The sequence below is a fragment of the Clytia hemisphaerica genome, unplaced genomic scaffold (assembly GCF_902728285.1).
Source record: "Clytia hemisphaerica strain Z4C2 unplaced genomic scaffold, Clytia hemisphaerica genome assembly, whole genome shotgun sequence".
NCBI classification, from domain to species: domain Eukaryota; kingdom Metazoa; phylum Cnidaria; class Hydrozoa; order Leptothecata; family Clytiidae; genus Clytia; species Clytia hemisphaerica.
In genome coordinates, this window is record NW_027103756.1 from 36,249 (window position 1) to 51,432 (window position 15,184).

Genomic DNA, 15,184 nt, shown 5'->3' on the forward strand with positions numbered 1-15,184 from the left:
CCTTGAATTTCTTCATTTGCAGCTCATCCCCTTGTTTACGCCAATTTTTCTGGCCTGAGCACCAGCCCACCACGCGATTTCTTCTTTGTTTGTCTAATATTACCTTATCGGGGAAAAAAATGTCGGGGGAAAGTGACGAAAATTTTGAGGGGGTGACGAAATTTTTCCTCGACGAATTTTTTCCCCGATATTTTATCCCCCGACCAAAACTTTTACCCGATTTTTTTTTCCCCGACCAAAACTTTTACCCAATTTTTTAAACCCCAACTAAAATTAAAATCTAAATTTTTTACACCTTTATTAATCGAAATTAGTGCTTTAAACGTCGAATCTTTTTTCGAGCTAGTGAAGGAAACCATTTCATTTGGACAATTTAGTTGGGTGAAAGTGACTAAATTGTAAATTTCGTCGGGGAAAGGTGACGAATTTGAAATTTTGGTCGGGGAAAAGTGACGAATTACAAATTTTGGTCGGGGGAAAGTGACGAAAATGCCTCTAGGTGACGAAATTTTTCCCCAGCGAAAAAAAACACCGACCAAATAAAACTAACTAAAAAAAAAGGTACGTTCTGCGGGGTTTGCTTTCCATTGAATTGACGTCAGCTCCTTCAAAACGTTATACGGTGACTTCAAACTTCGCTCAAAATTCTAGGGGAGGGTTAAAAAAGCAGCGAATTTACGTATTTGCACTTTTGGGAGGGAAGAGTGACTGTGAAAGTCGATAAAGGTAAAATTACTCATCTACTGTTCCCAGTCAATTAGGGTGTAGAAAAATCAGAAGCTAACCGTCTCCGTCGCTTAAAAACACGTATACATAAAACCGCGGTGCTGCCTTCATCTCGTACAGGCTAAGGTATTGTAAAGACGTAAGCCTCCTAACTGTACTCATGACACACCTCCCACTATACAAACACGAATTTTCATTTTTTCCTGAGTTTTTTTTTCATTAGAGGAAGTCTCAATCAATATCTCATTCGTTTAATTTTTAACAGAGCTGGGATGAGGAAGATGATAAATCGAAAGAACGTCTTTTGTTGTTGTTGGGAAAAGTTGGACGTGAAATCAAAGATAACCAAATCGTCACCCAGGTAGGTTGATGTTCTCATTCTGAGAATCGGCTTTTAATCGAAATGAATTACTATGTGAAAGCAATAGCCTCTTAAAATTTTTTCCAAAGCGGCGGGTTTTCGCCAAATTATATAATTTTGGTAAGACCTCCATTCATGCACTTTACGATTTCTTAAAGGGAATGTGTTATTTAGTTAAAAATCAGATGTAGATCGTTCGCTTAAAAAAAACAATATTTTGGAATGTCAATTTCAGAAAGATTTGGGGTAGAATCTGAAAGACCTCTTTTCGTTCAATGGCCGAAGATTAATTTTTATAAGGACGCAATTACACAAATGATTTGATTTCGTTCTTTACACAATTTCAAATATATACATTTTTAATATATTCGTTCACTTTCCAATCTCTTAAACTCACTTCCAGATTCTGGACTTGTTATGGAACTTTTCACACCTCGAAGAAGACCTTCCATTGTATTTGATCAACCAGGCTGTCCAATCACACATCGACGTTCTTTGTGACTCATCTCTCATCACCATAGCAACGAAAACTGATTACGTCAGCAAATGTGTGCAAGACATCAAGAATAACACGTGGGTGGTACCTGGAATCAGACACATCCTTTGTAATTTGGAATCCATTGCTAAAAAGAACATGAAGAATACAAGGGTGAGAGCACTGACCTTTATATATTCCTGGACCAAGCTTTATCCGCCATCTTTGATCGAAGTTTTTTTTTGAATTGGTACCCGTATAAAAGCCATGTATTAAAATTAACGTCTAACGGCGCTACATCATCCAAAGTTTTCGAGGGAAAGTAGATCTAGCGCTCTCGATGCATTTACACTGCTATTGAGTAGTGCCATTAGGGTACCACTTTTCAAAAAACTCATATCAAAGATTTTGCTTGGCCGCGATTGAGAAACTTGGTCCAGGGTATATAAAGTTCACTGGGTATATATATAGTCTAGAAGTATAAAACCTTCAACTACTCAAAATGGAAACAATAAATACAAAAACCCACAAAACAAAAAGACAATACAAATACAACAAAAATCTAGAATGAACATTCACAGAAAATCAATCAGGTTGGAGTAGAAAAGGAAAATATGATGACATAGAAATCCGTCAATGTAAAACTAGTGATCTAAAATGACTTTAAGGAAGAAAGTAACTCAATATGAGTTAAGATGGAAAGAAGTAACTCAATATGAGTCAAAAAATATTTCAAGAAAACACATTATCTGTTCCTCAGTTTTCGACCTACACAGGATTTCGGCCATTTGTGAAAATATCCTCCTATATGATGGAAATAGGGTTGTGTAGGTAGGCCAAGCAGTGTTAATTAGACACCACCACAGATAAAAGATAGTAAAAAGATGTGTTTATTGAAAGTATAAAACGCGCGCAATAATATAAAATAAACTAAAACGTAACACGGAACCAGCCGAAGAAACTAAAATTACAATGAGAAAAGAAGTATACTTTCTACTAGACAAAGTTGCCACACCTTTGACACGTTTCTGCCACAACGTTGAAGAAAGCATACTAGAAGAGAAGGAACTGGGATTGGATTGCCACTATCCAACCCTGTGGCTCTCACACACATTTTACAGTTCAAAGAATAAGATGGAAAGAGTGGGGAAAGAATGAGAATTTAAAAAATCGGACTATAACCCGGTTCGAAGCCCCGTACACCGTGACCGCTCACCGCAAGAGCTGGCGAACGAGTGAATCTTGAGAGAGATATCAAGATAGATATATAGATATCAAGAATCTTTACATACATTATTTTCAGCAGTGTTGCAACTTTTCCGTCCACCATGTAGACGGAAATCCGTATAGCTGAGATATACACACATCATTTTTGTCTTTTCAGAAAGAGGGGTTTTCGCTCAAATTTGTAATCCTTAGAATTCCGTCCATTTTCACAATTCCTAGCTGCAATAATGTCATTTTTGGTCTACAGTTACTGGTTTTCAAAGGAACAAGTGGTTGAGTGGTCAAAGGCGTCATCGCCTGAAACCTTGGTCTCCGGTACCCTAATGATAGCATTACTAAATAGCTGTGCATCGAGAGCGCCAGATCTACTTTAATATAAGAAAGATAAAAACATTTCAACCTGAAATAACAAAACAAAAACCGAGGATGAGGATGAGGCAAATCTACCTTATTCATGATATGTACCATTGCAATGTCTTCACGAAATTATGCAACTTTTTTGTTTTTGTTCCACCAAATACGTCACTTTTTCTATTGTTTAAGTGACGTATTGGATGGAACATTTTAAAAATTCTCAGAAGACTCTCCAGTGGTACATATCATGAAACCTGTGATGTAACTTTCTATTCAAACTCTTTCAGCCGACCATCCAGGACATCCAACAAAACAACCAACTTATGAAACTGTTGACATCCAGTCTAAGCCAGTCTCATAAAACGGCCACCAGTTCAATTCTACCTGGTACGCTGTCTGGAGGTAAGTAAATCGCCCCTCCCCCTTCCTGCTTACTTTGTGTAATCTAGGATCCATAAAAAGATGATTGTCAAAACTTTAATTATTCACAAAATATGCATCTTACTAATAATAGTAATATCTTTAGTTGAACATTTAGGGACATAACGAAAATGTTAAGTTTCAAACAAAAGATCATGGAAGTTTAGACTATGATTTCGGGCAACCCGGATCTCAACAAAAATATCATTTCATACCCTTTGAATTTTTAACCAGCATCCATAATAGAACGATGAAAAGTGCATATTATTCAGGGCCAGAAAGTCTTTCAAGAATTAACAAAAAAAATTTCAGTACTCTTTCTATTGACCTACCTGATATTTTTACTTCTCAGAAACGATTATCAACAATTCTTACAAATACGCCGAGATTATCATGACCCACCTGAAGTTGATTCAATTCCTTCTGAAAGATGGTAACCTTTATCTGAGTTATGGACGTGCGAAGGAGATTTGGGATTGTTTAATGTTGGATGAAAACAATTGTGATGGTGATTACGAGGTTAGAAAACTCCCTTCTTCGTTGATGTTTATGTTGATGTTTAAAGCCTATTTATACATACAGGGTGCTGTATGCTGATCTTGCAAGAGCAATGCACATCATTTACATAAATTAGAAAAAAACTGGAACGTTCGATTTAATTCTTATTCGACATTTTCAACGTCGAAGCGTTCTAAATTGATGATCTGGAGTGTTTTTTAAAAAAATAATTAAGTTTTCCGGTTAACGCGTTTGATTGAAAGTTTCCCGGACTGAACGAATCCCTGCATTAAAGCCAGGTTAAAGCCAAGAAGTTTACGTGAATGATTACGTGAAGAGTTTTATAAGTTTACGTGGTTTTATTTGAGACTAGATAGGTTTAAACCTATTTTCCATCGCTCCGAGCATAAAACTGACTAAGGCTGGCTTGCCGTCAACCGACCGACCCTACGTCGAAACCTACCGACCAAAAAAGTTTTATGGCCATTTTAAAGAAGAAATTTTAAGAAAATAGATTGCTTTTAAATACTTTGGAAGCAGAATGGATCAGTAAACTGTGAAAGCTTGGTCTGAACAATTTCTATTTCGTCTCATTTTAGACGTGTCTAGAATGGTTTTACGAATGCATTCGTGATTTGCAAGCAGACACTTTGAAAGAACTGTTCACACAGAAACTCTGAACAATTTATATTTCGTCTCATTTTAGACGTGTCTAGAATGGTTTTACGAATGCATTCGTGATTTGCAAGCAGACACTTTGAAAGAACTGTTCACACAGAAACTCTTAAAAACTGATGTTTCTAGAATGAAAGAAATGGGTAAGTAGTATTTATCATACACGTGGTCGGTTCTTGAGGGGGCTGGTAACGAATTTACATTTTTGAAACAAGCGAAAGGAGTGAAGGGACAAAGAAATTTTAAAATAGTTGACGCAGAGACTCAAAAGTATATTTCGTATACCTCTTTTTGCTTTTTTTTAAATCGAACCTTTTTTATTGGAAAGAGCATATAAGATATAAACTTAAACTCTGATGGGTCATTTTATTCTTTAATAATTGATAGAACTCGAGAAAGTTCCCTTCAAAGAGGGTAACTTATTTTTGGCTCAAATAGTTTTAGTGGGAACTTGTTTGGTTTATTTTGACACCTTTTACCGATCGGCCATTGCTCCTTCCTTTTTCATTTCCTTTCTCCCTCTTCTCTCATCAGGGTTGAAATGTTTTATCGCGTACTTCGAAACGGTCAACACAAATGAACACCGAATCCACCGAAGTGGTTCCTCCTTGGTCGTGGATAAAACAGAACTGATCGGAATGCCGTACCTATGGCAACTGGTGTTGAAATCTCCTTACGGAAATATCGCCGAAGAAGCGACACAGTATCTCATCGATGTCTCTTTTTCTTGGCTCTCCAATAAACTGAAGAAGGTTAAACCGTTTACTTTTCTCGGCTATGGTAAAGCTTTTTCATGTTCGGTAATAGATCTTATCGGAGTTTTTAATTTTTCTAAAAAAGCGATGCATTGTGGGATTGTTTCGGGAGTATTACAATAGAATTCCCTCGAGAAATTCCTAAGAGATTTCTATTGTAATACACTGGAAACAATCCCACAATGCATTGCTTTTTTAGAAAAATCAAAAACTCCGATAAGATCTATTACGTAATTATCCGCCATTATGGAAGCCAAACATTCGAATCTGTAGAAGCACTCTCTTGCGCAAATTGAATGTTTGCTTCCATAATTGTAGAAGTAATTTAATTTAACCAAACATGAGAAACCTCTATAAACTACTAAGCTGTTGATAAAAACAATTTCGCATATGCACCTCGGTATCTTCCAAAAGTAGCTTATTTTGAGGTTATTTGATCATTTTGTTATCCCATCCATTCCCTATCCTAAATCTAGACTCACAAAAAAATATGCCGTCATACTTTTGGTGTGGCACTCGGTAGGTCTCGTCGAGATCAGTTTGGGTTTTTCAAACTTCCAATCTGTTCCTCCCTGCAACAGGTGGATTCGTTCAGTATACACAAGAAGTTTATGGGTGAATGTTGTAAACGCTTGGAACATCTTTTATCACAATTGAAAGAGAATGAAGATTGCTCACCTAAAGAAGGGAAAATCACACGCACGTTCAAAAAACCTCATCCTATCAAAGGGTCAAGTATTGAAAGGTACGTTTTTTTCATCCGTTCATTTGCCTGTTTACTCGTTGATCTATCCGTAATTTTATCCCCGAATCTGCTCATTGAAAGGTAATGTTTTGGTTCCTTCGTTTGCTCGTTTATTTGTTTATCTATCCGTAATTCTACGAAAAATTCTCGAAACTGCTCGATGCTTTCCAATTCGATTTCCAAGGGGAATGGGATTTTTATCGATGAAGGGAGCGTATGGAATGGTAGAGCGTCGTTTACGATAGAGTTTCTTGCTGACTGTGACTTTATGGAGTAATACTGGAACTCATCGAACAGTAGAGCGCTGAATTAGTGTCAACTGTAATTTATTGAAGTGTGTTTGTCTCTTCTCCTCTCCCTTCTATATTTAAATTTACAAGAATTATGTACACCAGTTTGCTGTGATATGAATTTTCTTTTAAAGTACAATAGTCTCTTAAGTCGAAAATGTTTTCCTGTTCCCTCGCTGAGTTAACAATGCCTTATATGACTGAACAAACGCCTCCATAATTCGAAACTTCCTGTTAACTCGAACAAATTGTCTTCCTTGTGCGGGTCCGATCTAAAGAGACTCAACTGTAAAATATTACTTATCTACTTATCGCATTTTGAAGTTTTTCCCAAACCCGTGACGTCATTGGGTCCCTTTACCCCTAATGTTATCAACGGTCAATTCGCAAATTTTGAAATTTTTGCGTTCAACAGGTACCTTATGCCCCAAGGGTCCCAAAAAACAAAAAAACGTCAATTTTTTCCAAGGGAAAGTGGGTTTTTAAATTTGCGAAAGATTGACACTGCAACGATTTCTTCTCAAAAAACGCTAATTTTCATGAAATTTTCAAAGTTGAAACATTCCAGAGGCTAAACACAGCGGAATAGCGGAATAATTATCTATCTCATTCCTTTCACTCCAGATCAAAGGTTTTTCTATCAATCGAGCGTCTGCTACACCTTACCTGTAACTATATCATCACAGTTGAAGACGGATACGCTCTACCGCGCGCCTTCCCTTCGCACGGCTCATGTTACCATGGCTACCCAATACAAATTCATATCACGTGTGAAAGCAACAAAACAGAGATTGACGTCATGAGTCATAGCAACGAGAGGTTGTCCGCTGTCCGACAAAAAATCGCTAACAAATTGGACTGTCCGGTTGAGGGATTACAAATATTAATGAACGATAAAACGGTAAATAGAATTCAAAATTTTCTACACCTCCCTGCACCTGCTCGTAATGGTTTTATGATTTCTGAGAACAGTGTTTTGTTTTTAAGAAGTTCAACTTTTTTTATGAGACTGAAGTTTAAAGAATCATTAAAAAGATTATGATGTCACGGATAAGACTCGTCTACGCATGTCTTCCCGAACATCCGAACGATGTGTGAACGCGCATGCTTTTTTTTAGGACTTTATTTTTGAGATATTGCCTTTTAGAAGGTTCTGGAAAAAAGAAAAGCCCAATAGTTTTAATTATCCAACTCCTAGGAATTCCAAAATAAGAACACTAAAGGGTGACTATTGAAATTGATTTCTTTCAGCTTCTCTCGGACAAAGACCACAAATTGCTGCTACAACTTTCGTTCGAGAAGAAACAGAATTTAACAGCCAAACTACTGGCTACCATCAAAGCGACTTCGGGCGGCGCCACGGGAACTTTGTTATCCGCGTCTGCATCCAGCAGTGCCTCAAATGACGTAAGTTGGTCTTAGTTCGCTATTTATCTTCATGACTACCTTTAAAGGGGGAAACGGTAAAAGTCGGGTAAATCTTTTGTCGGGAGATACTTGCTGTCACTTGCCTGAAAATCTTGTCACTTTACCCAGGTAGTATGGATTTCTCTTCGACTTTTTCGGCTTCAACTTTTGAATGAAGCAAACAACAACCATTACAAATTCCTGTACCCCAATTCTCGATATTTATGACGTAAATAATGAGTTTTGGAGTTTTCAACTTCGACAATTTAACTGGTGGCGGACGCTCGTTGTTTTTCATGTGTTTCCGTATTGATTGCGCCATGAATATCACGAACATCTTAATACTCACCTAAAGGTTTGATGGCCCTTCATAAAACAATTCCTTAGCTGCTGTCTAAAAGCTGTTGAACTTTTTTGAAGCATGTTATTATGATATTAGTTATTGTAATAAAGGCGATTTGTATATTTTCCTTAACAATTTCACGAAAATACTTAAAAAGTACCTTACCCTCGTTCCATCATTCATAGATTTTTGTGAAGTTCAAGAATTTTTCCTTTTTAGTCCGTTTCACCTGTGAATAAGATGGATCGAGAGAAATGTCTCCCTGGATTCCTCTTGGCTGTGGAATACAGGATCTTCGACAAATTGTACACCCTGGCAGAGTTAGAAGAACCACAGATCACCTGTGTGCTGCGTAACCTTCTCCAACAGCTTCCGACGGACGGAGACGTTCTTCAAGCAATTGATGTGTTCAGTTTTCAGGTGAGCTTTTGGCCTCTTCAAATTCGAATGTTTGCTTTCATGATTCAGGTTTTACCTGAATTACGTTACTTTGTCTAATCTTGAAAACGTCTATTGTGAAAAAATTGAGAAATTAAAGTATCCATTTAAAACGATTTTCCCAAGAGAATGCGATTTTGTTCGAGTTTTGACCTCCGGATTTAGGCAATTTTTATCATAGCGACTTAATCATAAATTTTGTCTTTTTAACCTGATCGAACTGAGTTTTAAAACTTATTGTCTCATCTTCCTTTCAGAATCCGATGCTATGTTCACCGGGTACGCGAGCTGGTTACACTACGTCATCGACTTCCGTCCTTGAAAACTATTTCAAATGTACGGCACCTAAGATGTCCACTTTCCGCGTGTTGTATAATTTACAGGTTAGTGTCTTTATATAAATTGATTTCGGTTAAGTAAAAAAAAAGAGACAATTTAATGATCTATTAAAAATCTGGTCTATTTAACTACGTTAAGTCCTTAGTATGAAACTAAGAACTTTACTTCAAAGCTAATACCATTACTTAATTTTCTTTCCAGTTGATATAGCCTCAGTCATTATATAGTCAATAGCCTTCGTTATTTAAACTTCAGGAGTTTAAGCGCCAAACCTACACCTGTCCTGTATCACAATATGCTATAATATCAAACCCCTTTGACATTTCAACAGGTGCTAAGCAGCAAATTGATGCCAGTCCTTGGTATCGATGCTCCAAACGTGACGCAATCATTTCGTGAGAATTGGTTAAATGCAGGTGGCTTAAGGCTCATCATGAATATCTTGTTACCAGACACGTTACCTAGCAACGCTGATTACGAGTTGAGACAGTCCTGTTATTACATCATTTTGCAGCTAGCAAGGTTTGTGTGCCTAGTCACAACTTTAAGGAAAAAATACATACAGGGAATTATTAGAAGAAGACAGCTCCTCAAATAAACGCTGCAGAGCTCTTTAAATTTTTGAGATTTTAGGGCTTGGTGGTTTTTAGAGGGCGGGGCAAGGAAATACGGTACAGGTATGCCTTTTTAATCATCGACTTGGGGCTCTCAAATAACTTATCGATTCCTGTTGGAAGCCTTGGTTGGTGGTTACTCATTTTGAATGAAAAAATAGACGCATCGATCATCTAAGATCGGCCAAGAATAATTTCACAGAGAAAAATCTCCGCTTGGAATCAGAACTTTGTATTCGATTAATTCTAAACTTTTTCCTTTCTTCTCCAGGTTTCTTCTGTGTGGTGATGAAATAGACATGGAACCCAACTCCCCACCTTACCCTGCGGTCGTGCGAACGTACGGGCAGACATCAGCGGACGACACACCCCTTCTACAGCACGCCGTTTCGTTGAATACGACGGCAACGGATTCACAAGCTGACGTTTCCATGAATTCAACCTCCACGCCCATCAAAGTCGGGAATACAAGCTCTATTTCTAATCAAAGGTAAGACCAAAGGTAATGAACCTTGGATGGGAAATGAAGCCACTTATTTCCCATTCAAAAAACTTAACTGCTTGGTTTTCACACAAACTCCGGATTAAAATTTCAAATAAGTGTTAAAACAAAGGCTTTGCTTTTTCTTGCTTGAGAAAGATTGAAGATTCCTCTCCAGCAATTCGGACTTTAAATTCAATGAACAATATGATAACCTCGAATTTTCACTCGTTTTCCTTTCGAAATTTGCCTGGGAAGGGTGGAAATCAAATAATATAATAGTCGCATTCAACAACTCTATGAACAATAGTCATATATAATTATAACATACGAATGGAATCAAATAGATATCACCAATGCTTTTCCAAGCTACTCCAAAAGTCATTTTATAGGCCAAAATCATAGCGTTTTATAGAATTAACTGACGTTTTAGAGATAGCTACAAATCCCAAGCAATTGTGTTCAAAATATGGTTATGTTACCTAGACTAGATTTTTCTAATTTTCTTTATATCACGGGCGGAAGCGCCGTTAATGTAGATTTCGGGATTTCCCATATTGAATGCTGTACTTTGACAAACTTACTTTCCTTTCATTTCAGTCACAGCCCTGTCGCCTCATCATGGCCTGGTGCTCGAGCAGCAGCAAACGATTCACCGGGTTCCGTCCGTGAACTTTCCTCATCACCGGGCGGCAATGCGGCGTCATTTACACCGGACGGTAATCTACGGAAACGTCTGCGGTCAACGTCAAGTGTATTGGAAAGTGTTTCACCAACTGTTAAGATGGTCATTGAGGTAACCTGCTTTATTCAGTGTTTAAATTTCAGACGGAATCGTGTCTCTAGTGAAATTTATTCTTCGCCACGGCATGACGTCAGAACTGGGGTACAACAGAACACTTACTAAAGATTAATTATGTGTTTTCAGTAAGCATAATCTTTTAGTGAGTTAAACCATAGTGTTTGTTTTACCCTCGAAATTATTAAATCTTATTGGTTGAAAAAGATGTCACATGACTTTCCGTGGCAAAGAATAAAGAGGCTTTTCCGTCTCAAAAAGACAACATAAATCGCTAAAATTTCAAAAATATGTGCTGACTTAATGTGTAGGATCCCTTTTCCGTCTCGGACGAAAAGCCTTGCCGTATATGTACAATAATTTTTGTAATTTTTATACATATACGGTTTCATGCCATCCAAGGCTGATGGTTGGCTTTAACTTAGCAAGTAATTTTGTGATGAAATAAATGTTTTTCTTCAGAACATCAACGAGGAAGAGTTCAAAGAGATCATTTCGAGTTTACTTCAAGTTTCATGGTCAGCAGCTGCTGGGCAACTACAACTCAACACAAAACAAAACTCCACTACACCAGGTATCACGATACATGTTTTTTTATAAGAACAAACTATATAAGAACATAAGGCTTCGATGGCCAAAATCTTAAGAACAAGTTAAGAACATTTTAAGGCTTTGTGGACTCTAAAACACCCAATTTCTTAGGAAAATGGACAAAACTACTCACAAAAAATGTTAAGAACATCCGAAGGCTTGAAAAAGTTTGGATGTTCTTATAAAAAAACGTGTATCTCGAGAATCTTTTACTTTGTTGTTTCAGCCAATGGTTTAGAAGGGCTCTGAGTATGTCATGTAATGAAAAAATAGATTTTCAATGACAGGCGATACGGATGGTCATGATCTAAATATCCAGGATATTATAAATATTTGGTTTGGATTCGCCCAGATGTTTAGTTTCTAGTGTTATGTTATGCAGGCAAATAAAATTACCTTTGAATTGAATTAAATTGAATTGAATTCGATATCCATAATAATTTAAAAACTGTCGAATTCATAATATGATATGCACCACGGCAATGACTTCACGAAATTATGCAACTTTTCTCTTGTTTTTTTTTTCCACCCAATACGTCACTTTTTTTATTATTTAAGTGATGTATTGGGTGGAAATTTTTAAAGCTCTCAGAAGATTCTCCAGTGGTGCATATCATGAACATGTCCATTTTGTCCATTTTAGTCGCATCATCGTCCGGAGAAGCGTACAGTAACCCCTTCACACATTCCAAACAACAAACATCTTCCAACTCTTCTATGCTTCATTATCAACTGAAAGCTGGTTTATGTCTTAGTCAGGAAACCGTCTCCATCATGGTACATGCTACATCTTTCTCTGCTTTATCAATGGGCTATTCCATTTTATACTCGCAAAGCGTAATGGGTAATCAGGACCACCGCGCGTAAACGACGACCTACTATTGGTCCAAAGTTTTGAAAATTTTTGCGTCTAGCCAACCGGAAGTCGTTACTAGAGCGTAACCAGTCCTGATTACCCATGATTCATTTCGAGTGGGTATTCCATTTTATATCCATACAGTAGGGGGACGGACTTTACCAGGAGGTAATCCGGGAAGAATTTTCAGGAGGCCTAAGGAAATTCTTTTTTTGTCTAGGGGGTTAAAATTCATTTTAAAACTTCCAGGGGTAAAAGACTGGTTTTAGTTCGTCCACCCTCGCTTAAAGGTATGAAGAAGAATTTTTTCAAGGGTTTTTTTTACAAATTCTTCATTTTTGGGTATCCAAACATTTTCAAGAATTAATTTTTTGCTTTAAAAGTTTCGTCCACCACACTCCTGTATGGACTTAACTGTGTCTTACTGGATACTCACTTTTACCTTTGGCTCATTAATTGACCTTATCGGAGTTTTTGATTTTTCTAAAAAAGCGATGCATTGTGGTATTGTTTCGAGTGTATTACAATAGAATTCCCTCGAGGAATTCCTATGAGATTTCTATTGTAATACACTCGAAACAATCCCACAATGCATCGCTTTTTTAGATAAATCAAAAACTCTGTCCGACAAGGACAATTAGTCTCTTTTCGGGAACATAGAAATCTTTTCAAGGGTAAACATCGTACCATCTGTGGTACAGAAATTATTTGTGAATCATTAAGGTAATTTTAAAACCTTTGAAAGGAGACCTTTTTTGCTTCCATTTTACCTTTCCGGTGATGGGCTAGAAAGTTGTCTAAGCTTTTTAACTGTATGTCTGATGGTTTTTAAGTTTTGAAATTTTTGATTTCTGGTCAGCCTACCTCGTCACCTCTCAAAACGTCATGTATTTCACATTATTTTGCATACCTCTCATAAACAGAATGTGAAACTTTGATCGCCGGGAGTCCTCAGTACCATTAAAAATAAAGTAAAGAAATTTCAAAAAACTTGAATGTCTTGTTGGCTATATAAATAGAAAAGACCTAAAGACTGATTTTAACTGTTAACGGCTACTTAGACTACACAATATATTGGTGAGCAATATTCGACAAAATAGTTTGCGGCCCGTAATGTACGGAATAAATAACAGGTGCCCTATTATAAAAATGAATTTTCTTTCTGTAAATAATCCCCCTATATTGTTGGAATATTGCAAATCCATCTGACAATATATTGCGGACACCTTTTCAATATGTTTCCGGTATTCAGCAATATATTATCAATATATTGCCTGACAATATATTGTGTAGTGTATGGAGCCCTTTAGTTGACATTTCCTTCTTCTCACTGTCGTTCCCAAATCTTTTACAATTACTTTAATCTTATCCTCACAGGATTCAGTGCTGGCTAACAACAGTTTAGAGTTGCTGGTGATGTGTTTACAATTGCGTCCGAATTTGATGGACTTGTTTTATAAATTACCGAACGTTGATGATTTCATTGTGGATGTTCTAACCGGCTCGCCAAGTTTCGAGGTTTGTAAAAAATCTCTTAAAGATATTCTTTGTTACGATAAAGAAAAGAAGTGCGCCTCCTATCCTTGCAAAGCAATATTAACAATAGAATTTGTATGCTTTCGCGGCTCGGAAGGTGGAAGTTGCTCTTTATTTTGTTCAAAGATGCTGAAATCAAAAAGATTAAAGACTTTAAGTTTAAAATGATATATTGCTGAAAACAACTAGTGGATCCCTCGAATTATTTGTATCTGCGCCCTTTCTTTAGCTGTAGAGCTTAAGGACTTGATAGATTACAGTTTCTGAGAGACTTGATTTAAAAAAAAATGTTGTTGTATGATTTTTCTTGATTCGGGGACAATTTCAACTGACAAAAACTGTTGAAAGTTTTATTTTACAATCTTCAAACATTCAAAATCTCCGCCTTTTGGTAAATTATCACAGCCATAAAAAGCATTACGATCCAACCTTCCCCATAAATCATTTACGTTAACATTTCAGGTGCGTGCGGCAGCCAGTCTCCACTTTAGCGTCCTCTCGATGACACTGAACAATACCATGGACACACATCCTAAAGCATTTCTCATCAAAACACTACTAAAAGCACATCTCCCAGTGTGGAACATCTCAGGAACGATCCGTGGCCACGCGTACAAAATCCTCACACAATGTGAGCAATATTTCGAACTCCTCAGTAATCTTCTTTGTCAACTTTCACTGTCCGCTCAAACCGAATACAACATCAACCCTTCACAACTGCTTGAAGGCGAATTAAACTTTCTTCAGAATTCGGACAACCTGAATGTTGAGATGTTAACCGGACACTTATCTTTCTCAAGCGCTTTATTCACGTGTGAGGGTATCGACAAAACGACGCAAGGGTGTCGTTTCTTGACCTACCTTTTGAACGAGTTTCTCTTCTCCGCTTCCAAACTGGAGCATGCGAACACGTCGCTATCTACGTTCAGCGTGTTGGATATCAACATTCACTCATTCAACAGGTAAAGAAATCTGTTTGTACAGTAGTAGTGATTTCATAACAGATCATTCATTCTGTTCACACCACGCTCTGCTCTAAAGAGATGCGAAAAATTTGACGTCCTAGCCTGGTTGTTCAGCCAAATACCGCGCTGCCTTTTACCTGAAAACGAAAGCATCCAATTGTCTAATTATTATTGTTGACGTTTGATTATGATGCGATTGTTTTGCTTTAGCCAATCACCGCGTTCAAAAGCTTACCTTATTGGAACTAATTTTCGCGGGAACTAATTTTCGCGGTTTTTTCCATTCTGG

General features: G+C 37.2%; 1 protein-coding gene across 1 annotated transcript in view; it reads left to right on the forward strand.

The window, feature by feature from the left end:
• The window catches only part of LOC136805518 (ubiquitin carboxyl-terminal hydrolase 24-like), a 58,883-nt gene that overhangs the window by 23,244 nt on the left and 20,455 nt on the right, over positions 1–15,184 (forward strand). The window contains exons 9-27 of the mRNA XM_067062085.1: positions 992–1,087; positions 1,491–1,736; positions 3,431–3,545; positions 3,916–4,082; positions 4,661–4,735; positions 4,768–4,879; positions 5,271–5,488; positions 6,073–6,236; positions 7,151–7,427; positions 7,778–7,933; positions 8,496–8,696; positions 8,972–9,097; positions 9,385–9,575; positions 9,939–10,157; positions 10,749–10,944; positions 11,410–11,521; positions 12,182–12,315; positions 13,772–13,912; positions 14,393–14,892. Of these exons, the coding sequence (XP_066918186.1) occupies positions 992–1,087; positions 1,491–1,736; positions 3,431–3,545; positions 3,916–4,082; positions 4,661–4,735; positions 4,768–4,879; positions 5,271–5,488; positions 6,073–6,236; positions 7,151–7,427; positions 7,778–7,933; positions 8,496–8,696; positions 8,972–9,097; positions 9,385–9,575; positions 9,939–10,157; positions 10,749–10,944; positions 11,410–11,521; positions 12,182–12,315; positions 13,772–13,912; positions 14,393–14,892 (3,446 nt within the window). The remainder of the gene's footprint in view (positions 1–991; positions 1,088–1,490; positions 1,737–3,430; positions 3,546–3,915; positions 4,083–4,660; positions 4,736–4,767; positions 4,880–5,270; positions 5,489–6,072; positions 6,237–7,150; positions 7,428–7,777; positions 7,934–8,495; positions 8,697–8,971; positions 9,098–9,384; positions 9,576–9,938; positions 10,158–10,748; positions 10,945–11,409; positions 11,522–12,181; positions 12,316–13,771; positions 13,913–14,392; positions 14,893–15,184) is intronic.